General features: G+C 33.7%; 1 protein-coding gene across 4 annotated transcripts in view; it reads right to left on the reverse strand.

The window, feature by feature from the left end:
* Window positions 1-18,186, reverse strand: part of SNTG1 (syntrophin gamma 1) — a 791,929-nt gene that overhangs the window by 139,312 nt on the left and 634,431 nt on the right. For all 4 annotated transcript variants that reach the window (XM_041768508.1, XM_041768507.1, XM_041768509.1 and 1 more), the window contains one exon: window positions 10,974-11,012. In XM_041768508.1, the coding sequence (XP_041624442.1) occupies window positions 10,974-11,012 (39 nt within the window). The remainder of the gene's footprint in view (window positions 1-10,973; window positions 11,013-18,186) is intronic.

Consider the following 18,186-nt stretch of genomic DNA (forward strand, 5'->3'; position numbering starts at 1 on the left):
ACTAAAAAAATTTAAATAATGATAGTTGGAGAATTAGATATTACTATCTTAATACTTGGTAAAACAACTAATCAAAAAGCCAGTAAAATATAGAAGACTTGAATAGCACTGTCAAGCATTTTGACATGACTGATATTTGAAAAACATTTTTTTATCTCAAAACAACAGAGTATATGCATATTCCTTATAAATACGTTGGCGTTATGTTCCAGATTAAACGATAACATAAATCTCAGTGAGATTTAAAGATTTGGAATCACATGAAATATCTTCTATGTTTCAATTAATATTAAATTAGAAATTAAAAAGAGAAGGAAGTACGGAAGATTCAAAAACATCTGGAGATTAAAAATTCCTCAAAACAACCATGACTAAAGGAATAAATCACAAATAAAGTGACAGAATATTGTTGAGCATATTGCAAATTAAAATACAACATATCAAACTTGAGGAGAGTTAGGTAAACGGTATTTGAGAAAAATCTATAGCTCTTAAAATATACATTTTAAGAATAATAATACATTTACACCAACAACTTAGATTAAAATAAAATGCATGTATTTCTAGAAGGATCTAAATAATCAAATCTTACTCAAAATGAAGTGGACTGAATAGTCCTATACTTTCAAAAGAATGTAAACTTTAGTTGAAAGCCTACACATAAATTAAACTTCAGGTCTAGGTAAATGGGAGAATTTTGCCAAATATTTAAAGAATATATAATCCTAGTGCTACATAAAATTCTCCAGAAAATTCAAGAAAAATGAATATTTCCCAACTGAATGTCTAAAGCTACTATTAAGAACACAAAATCAATATAAAAACCATTTGTATCTCTATTATATTAGCAAAGAAAAACTAGGAATTGAATTTAAGAAATATTCTCATTCTTATACCATCTGAAAATTATGAAATACTTAGGGATAAATCTGATAAAATGTATACAACATCTATACACTAAACACTGAAAACTATTTCTGAGAGAAATTTTTAAAAAACTAAAAAAAGGAAAGGTATGCCAGGTCGAAAGATCTCAAAGCTCAATATCGGTAAATGTCAACTTTCCCAAAATTTAGCTACAGATTCAAAGCAATCACAGTAAAAATCCAAATACCCCAGGGCACCTGGGTATCTCAGAGGTTGAGCATCTGCCTTTGGCTCAGGTTGTGATCACCGGGTCCTGGGATCGAGTCCTGCATCAGGCTCCCCGCAGGGAGCCTACTTCTCCCTCTACCTGTGTCTCCACCTCTCTCTCTGTGTATCTCATAAATAAATAAATTTTTAAAAATCCAAATAGCCCTACAAATATAAGTACAGTGACAATTTGATTTTTTCTTTTTAACACAGAAATGACAAGAGCCTAGAGTAGCTAAAACAATTTCATGTAAGAGTTGCATAGCTACAGGAGTTGAACTCCTGACTTTAAGACATTGAAAAACTACAGTAAGCAAGATGGTGTGATATTAGTGTCAAAATCTATAAATAGATCAGCTCAACAGAATTGAATGTCCAGAAATTGATCCACACATATATGATCAATTTATTTTTTGATAAGAGCATGAAACAACTCAGTTGATAAAGAATAATATTTTCAACAAACACTGGAACAATTCGATATTCATTTAAAAAATAACGTTCATCTCTACCTCACTCCTAAAACAAGCATTAGCACCAAATGGATCAGACATGAGAGAATATTATAAAACAACAACAACAACAAAAATCTAAGAATAAACAGAGGTGAAAATTTCTGTTTTAGATTGGGCAAAGATTTCTTAAGTATAATGCAAAAGCATGATCCATTAAAATATGATAAATTGGACTTCATCATAATTAAGAACTTCTAATTTAGGGCAACATATTTGAACAGACACTTCACAAAAGAAGATATATGGATGGCAAGTAAGCACATGAGAAGGTGCCCAGCGTTATTAGTCATTTGAGAAATGCAAATTAAAACCACAACGAAAGATCACATGTGGTCTATTAGAATGCCTAAATCTAAAAACTGGCCATACCAGGAATTCTCTTTACACAGCTTGTGTGAATGCCAAAAGGCCAACCCCTCAGAAAAATAGTATTGAGTTTCTCAAAAAGTTCAACATGCACCTCAGTATTTTCCAGCTATTCTGTAACCAGGATTTTACCCAAGTAATAAGAGCATATGTCAAAACAAGGACTTGTCCATAAATATTTATAGAAGCTTTATCTGCTACACATCAAAACTTACAACACAACAGGTGTGCATTACCAGGTGAATGGGTGGTTATACAAATGGTGGTATAGCCAGCAATGAAATATTATTCAGTAATAAATAGAATGAAGAACTGATGTATAAGGTAACAAGGATAAAACTAAAAATAATTTTATGCTGTGTGAAAGAAACCAGACAAACTGTATGATTTCATTTATATAAAATTCTGGAAAATGTAGTGGCATAAAGCAGGCTGGGGCTGGAGTAAGTGTGGGATTGAAGGAGGATAAGATTTGGCACCTTCAGTGGCTATGTGCAAGCTATCACCTCTCAAGCTGGATTTTGTATTTCCCAAGTTGATATGTGCAAGGATCTAAATATCATTTTAAGTCCAGAAAAGTAATAGAGAGTAAATCCGGAGGAAAGTTCTTTGTGAACATTTTTTTTTTTTTTTTTTGTGCAGCAACTTCTACAGGTGAAGCATTTCTGCAAAGAAAGTTCATGGAAACTTGGGCTTTTACCTTTTCATCCTTAAAAATAACTGCACAAACGATCTCATTCCATATCTCAGTATTCCACTGATTTCCCATTAGTGCCTTCTCCATGATATAAAATTCTGTATACACTATGTATCTTATCTTTTCCTATCTTCTTTCTATCTCCTGATTCATCAATGCTTTTGTTCCAAGAAAAGAGTTTTCCAAGAACTCTTTTCCAAGATTTCTAAAATGTAGTTAATTTTTTAGTTATAACGATAACTAATTTTTGTGCCTAATTTGGTGTGTGCTCACCTATAAAGTACTTTTTAGTCAGTCCTCTTTTTCCTATGAAACCTCTTCCACTACCTTTTCACACTGATTTATAAGCTAGTTCCTTTTATGAGAATTCATATACAGGGAAATACTAATTTAGAAGAGGATTCTGTTTTAAAGCATAGAATGCCACCATATTTTATCACTAAGTGTTATAAAATGGGCTAAAACAATAACAGGTTCATTATCCCCAGATTATGTGACTCAATTTGGTGTCAGTATTTATAAAAGTCTTTTTTTCCCATTGAAAAGAACCTGAGTTTTGAAATACAAAATAAAAACAAAGACAATTTGCCAATCTCATTAATAGAATATTTTGCTTAAAAATGACACATAGATGCACACATTTCAATAAAGCTAAAATGAGTGAAGGGAATTCTCATCATTAGATTATAGCCTAATCTAACAGGTAGATAGGACTAGTTGTTTAAATGATGCCCCGAGTAGGCAGGCTGCCCTGGGAATGTGAGCGGCTGCTTTCAGGGTCCCCGTGTTGCTGGGGGAGATTCACCAGATCAAGATAAAATGCCAGGAAACTGACTGTTTTATCAAGATTCAGTTGTTTTTCTTGAATACCTGCACACTTCTTTTTTTTTTTTTTTTTTTTTTGTGCTTTGCTGTATCATGTTTTGCCTTGCAGGAGCCACTTTTTTTTTTTTTTTTTTTTTTTTTTTAATAAATTGAAGTTTTGCAGCAACCCTGCATTGAGCCAGTCTATCAGTGCCATATGCTCACTTTGTGTATCTGTCAAATGTTGGTAGTTCTTGCAATATTTCAATCATTTTCACTGTTTTTATATTTGTTACGGTGATCTGTGATCAGTGAGCTTTGATGTTACTATGGAAATTGTTTTGGGGCACCACAGAGTGTCCCTCTATAAGACGGAGAACTTAATCAGTAAGTGTTATATGTGTTCTGAATGCTCAGTTGATCAGGGCTATTTCTCCACCTCTCTCCCTCTTCTCCAGACTTTCTACACCCTGAAACACAACAATCTTGAAATTAGGTCAATTAATAACCTTATAATGGCCTCTAAGAGTTCAAGTGAAAGCAAGAGTCACACATCTCTCACTTTAAATCAAAAGTCAGAAATGAGTAAGCTTCGTGAGGAAGGCATTTCAAAAGCTGAGATAGGCTGAAAACTAGTCCTCTTAGGCCAAATAGCCAACTTGTGAACACAAAGGAACAGTTTTTGGAGGAAGATAAAAGTGCTACTCCAGTGAACACACAAATGATAAGAAAGTGTAACAGCCTTATTACTGATATGGAGAAAGTTCTAACAGTCTGAATAGAGGATCAAACCAGCCACAACACTCCCTTAAGCCAAATCTTTATCCAGAGGAGGTCTCTAACTCTCTTCAATTTGATGAAATGAGAGAAGTAAACAAACTGCAGAGGAAAAAGTCTGAAGGTAGCAGATGCTGGTTCATGTGGTATAAGGGAAGACGACATCTCCATCATATATAAATGCAAGATGAAGTAGGAAGCGCTGATGTAGAAGCTGCAGCAAGTTATTCAAAAGACCTAGTTAGGGTTATTAATGAAGATGCCTACACAAAGCAACAGATTCTTAGTGTGGATGAAAGAGCCTTTTACTAGAAGAAAATGCCATCTAGGACTTTCATAGCTAAGGAGGAGAAGTCAATGCCTTGCTTCGAAGTGTCAAAGGACTGGCTGACTCTCCTGTTTAAGGAACAATGTAGCTGGTGACTTTAAGCTGAAACCAATGCTCATTTACCATTCTGAAAATCCTAGGGCCCTTCATAATTATGCTAAATCTATTCTACCTGTGTTCTATCAGTGGAACAAGAAAAGCTGGACAACAGCATATCTGTTTATAACGTGGTTTACTATTTTATACCTACAGTTGAAGCCTACTTTTCAGGAAAAAAAAATATTCCTCTCAAAGTATTGACATCTAGTCACCCAAGAGCTCTGATGGAGATGTACAATGGAGTCAATGTTGTTAGTATGCCTGCTCACACAGCATCCATTCTGTGGCCCTCGGGTCAAGGGATAATTTTGACTTTCAAGTCTCATCATTTAAGAAACACATTTCATAAGGCTATGGCTGCCATAGACAGTGATTCCTCCGATAAATCTGGGCAAAGTAATTGAAAACGTCCTGCAAAGGACTGACCACTCTAGATGCCATTAGGAACATTTGTGATTCATGGAAAGAGGTAAAATATTAACAGAGTTCGGAAGAAGTTGATTCCAACCCTCATGGATGGCTTTGAGAGATTCCAAATCCATCCAGTGGATGGAAAAACTACAGATGGAATGGAAATAGCAAGAGAACTACAATTAGAAGTGAGCCTGCAGGTATGACCGAATCGCTGCAATCTCGTAATCAAACTTGAACAGAGAAAGAATTGCTTCTTATGGATGAGCGAAGAAAGTGTTTTTTTATTTTTTATTTTTTATATGGACTCTACTCCTAAGATGCTATGGAAATTGTTGAAACAAGAAAGGATTTAGAATATTACTTAAACTTAGTTGATAAAGCAGCAGGAAGGTTTTGAGAGGATTGAATCCAACTTTGAAAGAAGTTCTATTGTGGGTGAAACAGTCACCCCAACCTTTAGCAAACATTCTTTCCCTGATAAGTCAGCAACCATAACACTAAGGCAAGATCCACCACCAGAAAAAAGTGATGAAAATGCAGATGATAGTTCACATTTTTAGCAACAAATTTTAAAAAAAAAATTTAAAAAATTATGGTTATTTTTTAAATATTTAAAATAAATTTAAAATTTTTAAAATATTTTTAAAATAATTATGGTTATTTTTTTAAAAATTATGGTTATTTAAAAAAATTATTTTTTAGACATGCAGTACCGTGTAAATAACTTTTATAGGCTCTGGGAAACAAAAAATTCATTTGAATCAGTATATTGTGATAGTCACTTTATAGTGGTGGTCTGGAACTGAACCTGCAATATTTCAGGGTGTGCCTGTAAATGCTCCCTGGGTTCAGTAAGCCTTTGGTGAATTTTCAAAGTTGAGAAAAGTTTATTGGGACGATTTCTGCAGGTTTTTACAGAAAACCAAAGTTTTGTAGGTCCTTACTTCTGTATCTTCTTTGATGCTACTCCAAAATTGGATTTTTAAAGTGTTCTGAATTTTTTAGCTCTCCTAACACAATTAGAGATAACTAGTCACTTTTCTCTCTGTTGTCACCGGCATTCTACATATTCAATACATCTATCTATAATAATGTATCCAAATTATTATAACTAGACAAAATGAATGTTTCTATAAGATAAACTGAAGTACTATTTTATTTATTTCAGATTAATATAATTTTTATGTGTTTAAACTATTATAATTTAATAATGCTATTTTGCATAGTGCCTGATATAAAGGGAGTTCATTATATTAATATTTTCATGATGAATTAATCTTCCCTAACCTTTCTCATTGGTAAGCACTGAAGATATTCATTGCAAAATGTTATTTTCATGAAAATAATGAGGTATGCTTCACAATGGAGGAATTTTAGTTAATAATAATAAAAAATGAAAAACAATAAATTATTACATAATGGAGTTAGGCATGTACAGCAGTGTGATATAGGTCTGCTTGCCTAAATGATCTCTAATTCTTTGAGTAAATTATCACAACATAATTTAACACCTAGCTGAGTACCACTGCTTAACAGATACTTAGCAGCAAGACCACTGTCCCCCCTTTCCATGATTTTCAGGAAACATATCAATTGAAACTGAATTTCACTGCATTTTTTTAAATAAACAAATCTGGTCAAAATTATGACAGAGAAGACAGATGGTTATGTTCTAGATGCACAGAGGAAAGGAGAAAGTTACTCCTAACAAAAAGTGAATTAAGAGATACACAATTATAATTTCAAGTCTAGACAATAATTAAGACTAAAGCAAATCCCAATGGCCTTGGTTTAATATAATTTTTAACTTATTTGATTCCCAGATGTTTTATTTATTTACTTATGTAAAGATTTTACTTACTTATTCATGAGAGACACATCGAGAGAGAGAGATATAGACAGAAGGAGAAGAAGGCTTTTGTGGGGAGCCTGATGCAGGACTCAATCCCCGGACCCTGTGATCAAGACCTGAGCCATAGGCAGACACTTAACTACTGAGCCACCCAGGTGCCCCCAATTCCCAGATGTCTTAATAATAAATGGTTTAGAGTTTATTGAAGTATAATGACATAAATAAATGGCACATATTTAAATGGTAAAGTTTAATAAATTTTGCCATATCTATGCACCCATAAAACCATCACTATAATCAACATAATGAGCATATCCATCACCAAAAGATTCCCTCATGCTCCTTTATACTCCCTTTCTATTACCACCTTCCCTTCCCTTCCAGACAACTGCTGATATGCTTCCTGATTTTGTACCTTTGTTTTCAATCCTTAGACTATTATATAAATAGAACCATACAGAATATACTCTATTTTTGGAGGGGACAGTGCATAGTTACTTTCACTCAGCACAATCATTTTGAGATTCATCTATGCTGTAGCACATATCAAGAGTATGTTCCTTTTAACTGCTAAGAACATTCCATTGTATTGATATGATACTCTATGTCCATTCACCTGTTGGAATTTGAGTTGTTTCCTGTTATTATCTGGGCTATTAACATACAAAGCTGCTATGGACATTCATGAACAAGTCGTTGTAGGAACACATGCTTTTACTTCCTAGGAGTGGACTGGCTGGATCACTTGGTAGGTGTAGGTCTGACCTTTTAGTAACTGCCAGCCTCTTTGAAGTGTTTGTGCCATTTTGCATTTCCGCTAGTAGTGTATAACAACTCCAGGTTCTCCGTGCAAATTCTTAGCTGTTCTAGTGTATATGTAGTGCTATTTCACCATGTTTTAAATTTGCATGTTCTTTATGGCTTACAGGGTTGAGTATTTTTTTTTTCATGCTAAATCTGAAGGAGAGATGAGATTATATCTGTTTTTGGATTCTTATTCATTAAGGTGGCTCACATTTTAGTAAGTAGGGAATGTACCTTGGCCTCCTAATGCATTGCTATCACATTATGCAAGTGAGTTTTCCAATGGTGTGTATATATGGATATTGGACTATAAATGAATCCTATTTCCCAGAAGTCTTCATTTCCATGATGGAAAGTAAATAAAAAAATTATTAGCTCTGCTTTCAGTTTTTAAAATGTCAAGAATTCATTAGGATTTTTTAAAAAAGTGAAAAGCTAAGAGATTTGAAATAAAATTTCAGTATAATAATATTATAAGGCTATCAAATAAAAAGCTATGAATACTAACGTTTATCTACATTTTTAACATATGTGTGGCTTGGCATATTGAATAGTTTTTATTATTTATTTTACATGTAAGTTTTTTCAGATTCTTACTTTACTATTATTCAAAACACAGGTAAGTGCAGAGGTGGCAAAGAATGCCACAGGTCATTGAAGGGAAAATGTAGGGAGCATTGAATATAGTTGTCATTGTAAATAAAGAATAGTCATAGGTTATTTGGATTATGAAATATTTATAGTAATATAAACTATGCTAATTATTAATACTTCATATGTCGAGGTTAGAAAGGGCAAGAAGGATAATAACATAGATATTAGGGTCAATCTTTTTTTAAATTATTTTTTATTATTATTTTTTTTTATTAGGGTCAATCTTAAAGAAACATTCATCAATTATATTTTTGGCAAGAATTCCCCGAATGAATAGATCTAAATTTTATGTATCTGACTATAAAACGACTATGTTTACTGATGGGCATTACAACCTTCTATGATGGCTGATGTTCCTTTCTATCTGAATTTCTCATTAATGAATTTTTCCTCCACTATAGCCCTATAAAATTGTTAAACTACTTTCCAAGTAACGTCCTACTGGCATCAGAAGCATCTGGGATGGACTGGGAGCCACAGAAGAGTTTCCCAGGTATCATTGCAGAGCTAGTGAATCAGTAGCTCTGGGCTAGAGCTCTGGTCTCTGCACCACAAACAAGAGCCTCAGATGTAACCACAGTGGAATGTAGTGAGACACATGACATACAGCTCTCCAACTTCTGCATCTACCTAAAACATCAACATGTCTCAGAAACAAGATATGCCGATAGCTGTAAAGACATAGTTCAGAGCACTGTAGACACACTGAACTTTCCATTTTCATTAGTATTTCAGTCACACGTAACTTTGTGGGCTAGTCTGGGCTAGTGGCACCACTAATAATATAATTTATACAATACCATAAATTCTGTATTCTAAAGAACAAATTTAAAATTTTAACATAATAATAATGGCATATACTGAGAATTTTACATTTTTTATTTAATCTCTAAAAATAAACATGTAAAGTAGTTGCACTTTTTAAAATATTACCAATGAAGGAACTGAGGTTTAGATAAGAAAAGCAACTTAGGGATGCCTGGGTGGCTCAGCGGTTGAGCGCCTGCCTTCAGCCCAGGGCATGATCCTGGAGTCCTAGGATTGAATCCCACATCGGGCTCCCTGCATGGAGCCTGCTTCTGTCTCTGCCTATGTCTCTGTTTCTCTCTCTCTGTGTGTCTCATGAATAAATAAATAAAGTCTTAAAAAAAAAAAAAGCTTTTCTCCCTCTGCCTCTCTCTCTGTTTCTAATGAATAAATAAATAAAATCTTAAAAAGAAGCAACTTAGTTTTCCTAAGTTGGTTATTTAAAATTTTTACCATTGAAATTAACTTGTGATTGACCTCCTACTTATAAGTGGATAGATGTTTGGATGTTGATCAATGGTTACACATTGAGGTTGATGTCGAGGTTAAGAAATGCATGGCTGGCCTTTGCTTCTCTACCATCACACAAACCTGACACACAACTGATTGCATCGGTCCAAAATGGAGCCTACACTTACTTTCTTCATTCAAATGAATGTTTCCATAATGTTTATGAAGGCAATGCAAGAGTTAACTGCAGCTTTATAAAATTATAAATAGAATTATTTATTTTATATAATCAATTATTTTATTCTATAATCAATTATCAATCTAATAACTAAATTCTTGGCTGGATTAGTTAGACATCATTTTCATTCTATGCATTCATTTAGGCTCATGTTAAATATTGTCTTCTAATTTTGAAGATTTCTTCTAACTTTTAGATCAATTAAACATAGATATTCCAAACAAAAATAGTGATCTGAAGGGGCATATGGACCCCCAATGTGTATAGCAGCAATGCCCATGTCCATCAATGGATAAAGTAGAAGACTACTACTCAGCCATCAAAAGGAATGAAATCTTGCCACTTGCAACAATGTGGATGGAACTAGAGGGTGTTATGCTAAGTCAGAGAAAAGACAGGTACCATATGATTTCACTCAAATGTGGATTTAAGGAACAGAACAGATAAACATAGGGAAGGGAAGGAAAAATAAAATAGGATAAAAACAGAAAGGGAGGCAAACCATGAAAGACTTTTGACTATAGGGAACAAATTGAGGGTTGCTGGAAGGGAAGTGGGTCAGGGAATGGAGTAATTGGGTGATGGGCATTCAGGTGGGCACCTGATACAATGAGCACTAGGGATTATATGGTACTGATGAATCACTAAATCCTATCCCTCAATCAAATAATATATTATATATTAAACAACTTGAGTTTAAATAAAAAAAAAATAGATCTCCTACTAAGATACAAGCTATTTTATGTGAATAGCAAATAAAAATAAATTTATGTATTTTGTCAAATACATACAACAAAACTAGGTTTTGATTATTTACTTAGATAAAATAATTTTTTAAATTGCTTTTAATATGATTAGGGAAACAGATATATTACATAATATGAAAGAAATCTAATAAATTATGTATTTTCCTGGAGAGCAAATGAGAGTGCCAATTATTTCCACATAAAAATTAAATGAATCAGGATTATCTTCTGTAATAGATAAAATGAAAGAAATATATGGTTTGTCTTTCCAAGTATTTTTCCTCTTACCTGCTGGTTTACAGGAAAGTTTCGGTTGATTTTTTTAATCTGCAACAATAAATAAATAATAAAAATGAGAACAATAAACATAAAGTTACACAAGAGCCCTCAAACTTATGAGAATCTATTTTTTAGTACATTGATATATACTAATATCCTAAATTGTCATATTAAAATCATTGCGTATCAAACACCAATTACAACCTTTTAAAAGATTTTGTCTACCAAAATGATATGGAAACATTTTGAAAAAGATTTTCATCTAATAATTTTCTCATTTATGAGATATTAAAAGCATGTGTTTCCATATAATGTTAAATGAGAATCTACAGACAATATAGAGTGATATTTTGTAATTTATTTTTTTATCTTGAAATATTATTTTCAATTTCTTTTAACATTCAAGAGAAAAGGAAATGAAATACTCAAATACTAAAAGATAAAAAAGTATATGTGTCAAAATAGTTTCATTCAGGACTCCAAATAAAGTATAACATTTACTTTAAATAATTTAATGAGTGACATTTCATAACAACTTAAAATTAATCTTCAGAGGAAAAAATGTCCTCTATACTGTCATATAAACAAACTTCAAAATCCAACTTAAAATGAACATCAGATTTAGACAAATAACCTTATAGCACACAAAGCCTTTGTTCAACAGAATCTTCAGTAATCAAAACCAATTTTTATTTTTCTTTGGCTTTCTAGAGAAACTTCTATAATGCTAACTCTGTATGGTATAATCTACACCACACTAAACACTATTTTCACTTAGAAACTATTTTACTGAATTATTTTATTTTCCTTGTTAGTTTTGGTTCCCTTTGTCTTACTGATAAATATGAACTAACAGGAAATTTAATAGATATGGTACACAGAGTTGGAGAATCATCAATGGCTTATGTACAAGAAAAGACTTACTGGAAACATATACAAGAAAAGAAAACAGAAGATTCATGTGATCTAATCAGGGGCGTGTACAAAAAACATATATCTTTCTTACATTGTTATAGTCATTTCAAAATAGTTTTTGTTTTGGTGAGGAATCAGCTAAAGAATCTCTAAAACTACTGGTATCTTCAGCTAAAATCAGGATAGTCTAGAGACAGAAAAAAATACCTCCTAAACATCTTTTATTAATCAGTTTAAAAATCCATATTGAATACTTTGTGAACTATGCTTTTTGTTGTTCTTATGGATTGTTAAAAAAATTATAAAATTCTACCAATATTTTGTATGGACCCTTGTCTTCCAGCATGAACTATCTAGTTTTGTAATTTTTAATTTTTTAACCTGAAAAAAAGTCTGAATAATCCGAGTAATTGTAACAATGCTTGGGCCATAGTAATGTATATAAATGTGCACATGCACTATATATATATATATATATCATATGTGTGTATGTGTATATATATATATGATATATGCAAAGAGAAGTGTGAAGACTATCATTCATTCATTTCTAAAAACCTTTAATGATCTTCCACCAATGTGAGTCATGGTACTGTAAGTGCTGGAACATGAAAATGAAAGTTATTCCAAGCTGTGAAAAGGGCATAATGATGCTAGTTTACAGAGTCTGAAGAGTCCAAATGTCTGCAGTGTGAAATGAACTTAAGTTCAGTGCAGAAGCCACAATGTAGACATAAAATAACATTGTCAAGCTTTGCAGTCATAGGCAGGTTATTAATTATCCTGTGTCTAATTTCCATCCTTTGTAAAATGTCCATAGTAATATTAGCCAGATATATTTGTTGGAAAAATTAAATGAAAAAACAAATGTCATGAAGTTAGAGCTCAATAAGTGATGATTATTAATACAATAAATAATAAGACAAAATTTAATGTAAAAGAAGATTGGATTTCCTTTGAAGACAATGAGAATATTTTAAGGAAGCTAAGCAAATACGTCCTTTTTGTACTATCCTTTGTGCCTTTATTGTTTTCTTGGCAACTCTAGATTAGGATTTATATACGCAAGCACCAAGTGAGTGACAGCCATGTGTGAACCACAGTGGGTCCCAGAGTGGAGGTCGCCAGCTGTTCACCTTCAGAGCCTCAATCACTTTGCAGGCATGCCCATGGTTGGAGGGATAAGGAATCAACGGAAGTTTCTTCCTCAGGTGTGAAAGTGTTTATCAGTTGGAAACAGTGTGCCCACTTTTACATTTACAAACATACTTTAGGAAACCTAAATTATGAATAAACTCAATGTAAAAAATGCTAGAAGTACTTCGTTTTAGGTCACTCATTTAGTAGTCATAAGAAACCACATCACTAAAATAGCTTAATAAGATGAAACTATTGGAAACATTAATGACAATTTAAGTTTATTTTTAAAAATAATGCTGTATGTCATATGGTTGAAATAATGTCTAATGTATTAAATGTAATAAAATATCAAACTATAAATAATATATTCTTTTTTTTTTTTATGATAGTCACAGAGAGAGAGAGAGAGAGAGAGAGAGAGGCAGAGACACAGGCAGAGGGAGAAGCAGGCTCCATGCACTGGGAGCCCGACGTGGGATTCGATCCCGGGTCTCCAGGATCGCGCCCTGGGCCAAAGGCAGGCGCCAAACCGCTGCGCCACCCAGGGATCCCTATAAATAATATATTCTTAAATGCATTCTTAGAGCAAAGTTTTAAAAATTGTCTACTTTTGGCAACAATATTAATTCTAAATAATGGAAATCCTAAATTCTCTGCGTCATTTTTAGACTGCTCTGCAAATAAGGAAAATTAAAATTTGTCTGAAAGATGTTTTTAATGTTAAACTTCTTAGAAACCAATGTTAATTATTTTGTTTTCAGAACCAATAATTTGTGTTATGAGAAGCTGAAAATTTAATATAATCTTGAACAAAAAGAATCAGTGGCTTGAAGAGATGAAAGGAAATAATTGCAGTCACATCAAACTAGCTGTTTATGGAGCAGGATTACTTAAACTGTTAATCCTATGGCTGTAAAGAAGCAGAGTAAGATTTTCAGCTGGAATGCCTTGTCATTCTATAAGAACAGCAAGTGACATACACAACCACCAAGTACAGTGCATTTGGATGAAGGGAATCCATATTAAAGCTTTTAGCCCAAAAGAGAAAGATAAATCTGCAAACACTTAATGTTTTAACATCACATTGATGTAAGCTGAGAATGTGGAATATAATGTCTATGTGAAAGTATGAGAAGTTACAATTTACGTGGTATATTTTTTCAGGAACCCCTCACATCTTAATAAAAACAGGAAGCATACTCGAATTGGTCCTCATAATATAGAGAGTAGAGGAAGGAAGGGAGGGAGGAAGAAGAGGAGTGAGGGAAGGAAGAATAAATAAATCTGCCGGATGGAAGAATTTTATTTATGTAGATATTCTACCTTCGAGGATGAGTATAGAGTTAGAATTTATGGCTACCCTAAGGAAAGACATTTATTTCAAAGACAGCAAAGTGCTTCTATAAATCATTTTTAACCACATACCTCTTTAAAATCTGATGAAACTGTGTGACCTCTTCCAGAGGATTTATAGAGACTTTAAAATTTTATAGAGAGTTCCAGAAAAGAAGGAGGTTTAATACAATGGCTCAAGAAACAGCTGATTTGGCCTTCTATCAGGTAGTAAAGCACAGTTGTCCTACAGAAGATGCCCTGAGACGAAGAGTGCTATGGACAAAGCAAGAGGCTTTGCATCTCCAATAATTTTTATACCACAGTTATTTACAGACGTATTACTTGTTTTAATGACTTCTACATATTCGAAAGACAATGTCTACATTCAGGATGGTATGACCTACTCAAAAGAAACAAACTCTAGGTAGTGAAAATTTCTTATTTTATTTGAGAACATAAGTCTTATAAACGTATGGTATGAAATTCAAATATCTTAAAATCAAATATCAACTTATTTTTGTTTTATTGTGCAATCGTGGTAAGATAATGCTCAACTCAGTGGAATGTTTCTGGAACTATCTTTCATTCCTAGGACACTGAAAACCCTCTGAGAATGGAAATTCTGCCTTCTTCTTTTAGTTCCCCCAACATGTGATTTTAGTTCTGTGAATGACATAAAATACATGACTAATGTGAAACAAATGACACTTCTTTACGTAGTATTTACTTAAAATAGTATTTAATAAAAACCAGTATTCAAAATCAAACCTATGCCATCGCATACTTAAATAGGCTTTTTCAGATTTGTTCAGGAAAACAATATATAGTACTTTAATTTCTATTTTTCTCTAGAATCACGCTGGAACATTTCCTTCTAAATAGACTATTGCAACACCTCAAGTAAATGAGATAGACATATATTGTCGGGTTTACAGTACAAACACAAGTGCACGTGCATACACTTGGAGCATACCATGTTTTTACAACGTGGACAATCCATAGAGAGCTGCAAAGATTTCCTAGTTAATCTGTGTTCATATGGTCTAACTAGGGAATATGTTGAATAATTTTAAATTGAGATCAACAAATAGTTACCTGAACAAAATTTTTCATTAAAATGGGTGAAAGGACCAAAAATAAATAATTAAATAAATAAAACCAAATGAATCCTTTCATGTCACCATGATGTGAAGAAGAAAGTTGATGTTTCATTATAAACCTCTAGTCTTAGAAGTAGCAGAATAAAATCTAAAATAGTGACTTATTTCTTTCCTTCTGTATCACTTAACGTTGTCAAATACCATTTATTTTATATTTTTTGTGTTATGATCTGCTTGCCCTCTCCCTTTAGAAAAAAGTTCATGATGTCACAGGTTTCCGTTTTATTCAATACATTACTTCTTACATGCAAGAGATATCTGGGTCTATTAAGTCTACTAAGCACCTACTAAGGTGCTCAATCAATGTTTGCTGAACAAATGAAAAAACGGAGTATCTCAGAACAAAAAATCAAGTTCTCTGAGGTTACCTTAGTCTTGAAAGCAAGTTTGTGCAGAAGAAAATAAGTTTCTAAACTATTAACTTTGAATGTCCATAGGAATTCTAATGGCTTCAAAACTTAGAGTTTATACATACATGAGAGTGGGAAGGGATGCCTGATGATTACAAGCAAATTCATCTCACGGGAAGACTAGTTTGTGGACTGAGACATAAGCATGGAGACGGGGCGGGGGGTTGTGGAAAGAGAGAGAGAGGGAGAGAGAGAGAGAGAGATGGTGAGCAGGGAGTGGCTGGGTCTCCTGCAGTTTGCCATGGCAGGTGACGGTTTGGGGAAGTAGTTTTAGAAAGCGCAAATTAACTTGGGAAATCCCAGTGGAGAGATTTGGACTCTCTTCCCCAGGTCCTCACTGAATCTCCGTATCAAAGATGGTTTCAAAATGATAGAACAGCTGTAGGTAGAGGAGATGTTTGAATGTGAACACCAGAATCTGAGATTTCTCATGCCTGCTAGGCTGGTGAGAAAATAACACAAGTGCTGGAAGATAAGGAGCAGCTTTGTGACACGTGAGCTGGAGATACTGGAGGATCACACACACCAGGAATCACATAAGAACACGGGGAGGAACCCCACGGAAGAGTTTCCAGAGACCAAGGCTGGAGTCATACATTATTCCTGCAGGGAGAAGGGAGGAAAAGGAAAGAGAGGAGAACTGGAATTTGAGTATTTACCCCAAAAGAGTGAATTCTAATTTAGAAGTGACTGAGATGCTAAGAGGCACCAAGCTTGAGTTTACTGCATTAGTAGAAATGGTCCAGTGAGCTTTAAATAAGTTCCTGTTTAAAAAAAAAAAAAGTTATGAAACCTGAGCTTAGTGCTTAGCCAGTAAATCATTGTTTAACTTCTCCGTAGGATTTCCTGTCTCTGCTTTTCCTGACTTTTGATAGTGACCTGCATCCATTAATTTGCAGGGGGGATTTTGGAATTTAGTCATCTAGTTTCTCATGTAACAAAAAAGAACATCAAAGATGAAGGTGCACATTTGCGTAATTTTATGTTCTTGATGGAAAGGAGATAATTAAAAACAATGCTTCAGGTTTGCCCTTCTATAATACCTACAAGACACGATTTTAAAAATGCAAATCTTAAATTGGCAGAGTGCTATACCATTCCAACCCCTCCATGATTACCTGTGTAATAGGTCTCTGTCCGTCCAGGACTGTCCATACCGTGTGCCTTCCCTCACTCAGCCTCTCCCTGCCACACCACCTGCTCACCCGCACTTGCACGCTCTGTCTCCTGTCCTTTTCCCTCTCTGCATCCTCCTCACTCCCTCTCTCTTTTTTGTTTTTCACCTGCAAAGAATCTATTCTTGTGTGTGTGTGTGTGTTTGAGGTGCACAGAAATTAAAGAGTTTTTAAATTCATCCAAACGTGGCATCTGGTTCTGTCTGACCAGAGAGGCTGTGTTATTGTACTACAGGATCAAGAACCACCATAACCACCATAAAAACTTTTCTGCAAACCCTGGCGAAACTGACCAGTGACTTTCTTTTTAATATTCCCCAAGGGCGTAGTTCTTACATTGTTCTTGTTGCTTGTGCTTACTGACCTCTACTTCACCGTAACCATTACTTGCACAGCCTTTGTCTTCACTCGGCCTTGCAGTGTGACCAACTATCTAAAAAAGATGGTCAGTCACCGTTAGCTATCTTATGGGGCATGTTGCATGCTGCTCCTACGTTCTTAACCTCATTGATAATCCTAAATCTGAATCAAAATAATGTCAGTTCCTTCTGTTGTTGGTGATACTCTGCAGGTCATCACTAGGGCTCAGTGTGAGGCTCTCATTCCTGATTTGAAAATCTGTAACTGGTTTAGCTATCCGAATTCTTTAACTAGGATCTGATTTAATCTTCTTTATTACTATAATCTTGTAATTTTACTTATTACAGAACCTTGTAATCATTACATTAATATATGTTTTGGACTAATGAGAACAGCTGGTATAAAGAACTGACATACTCTTGTTCTGCCAAAATATAACATGGGTTTTAGTTTTACCACAAATTCTGGAAATTTAATTTTTACTACAAATCTCAATATGTAAATTTTGATGTTTAATGTTCAAAGACAGTGAGGACAATGCATCAAAACCTATTTGTAAGCCAGGTATGGCTTATGGAAACACATCTAAGAGATGGTTATGTTAAGAAGAAAAATAAATTAAAATCACAAATAGATATGCAAATTTAATTTTAAAATGCAATTCCAATATTTATAAAAGTAATGGTAAAGGAAGTAGAATAAGTAAAATAAGAATATAATTATCCTT

The sequence above is a fragment of the Vulpes lagopus genome, chromosome 9 (assembly GCF_018345385.1).
Source record: "Vulpes lagopus strain Blue_001 chromosome 9, ASM1834538v1, whole genome shotgun sequence".
Taxonomy (NCBI): Eukaryota; Metazoa; Chordata; class Mammalia; order Carnivora; family Canidae; genus Vulpes; species Vulpes lagopus.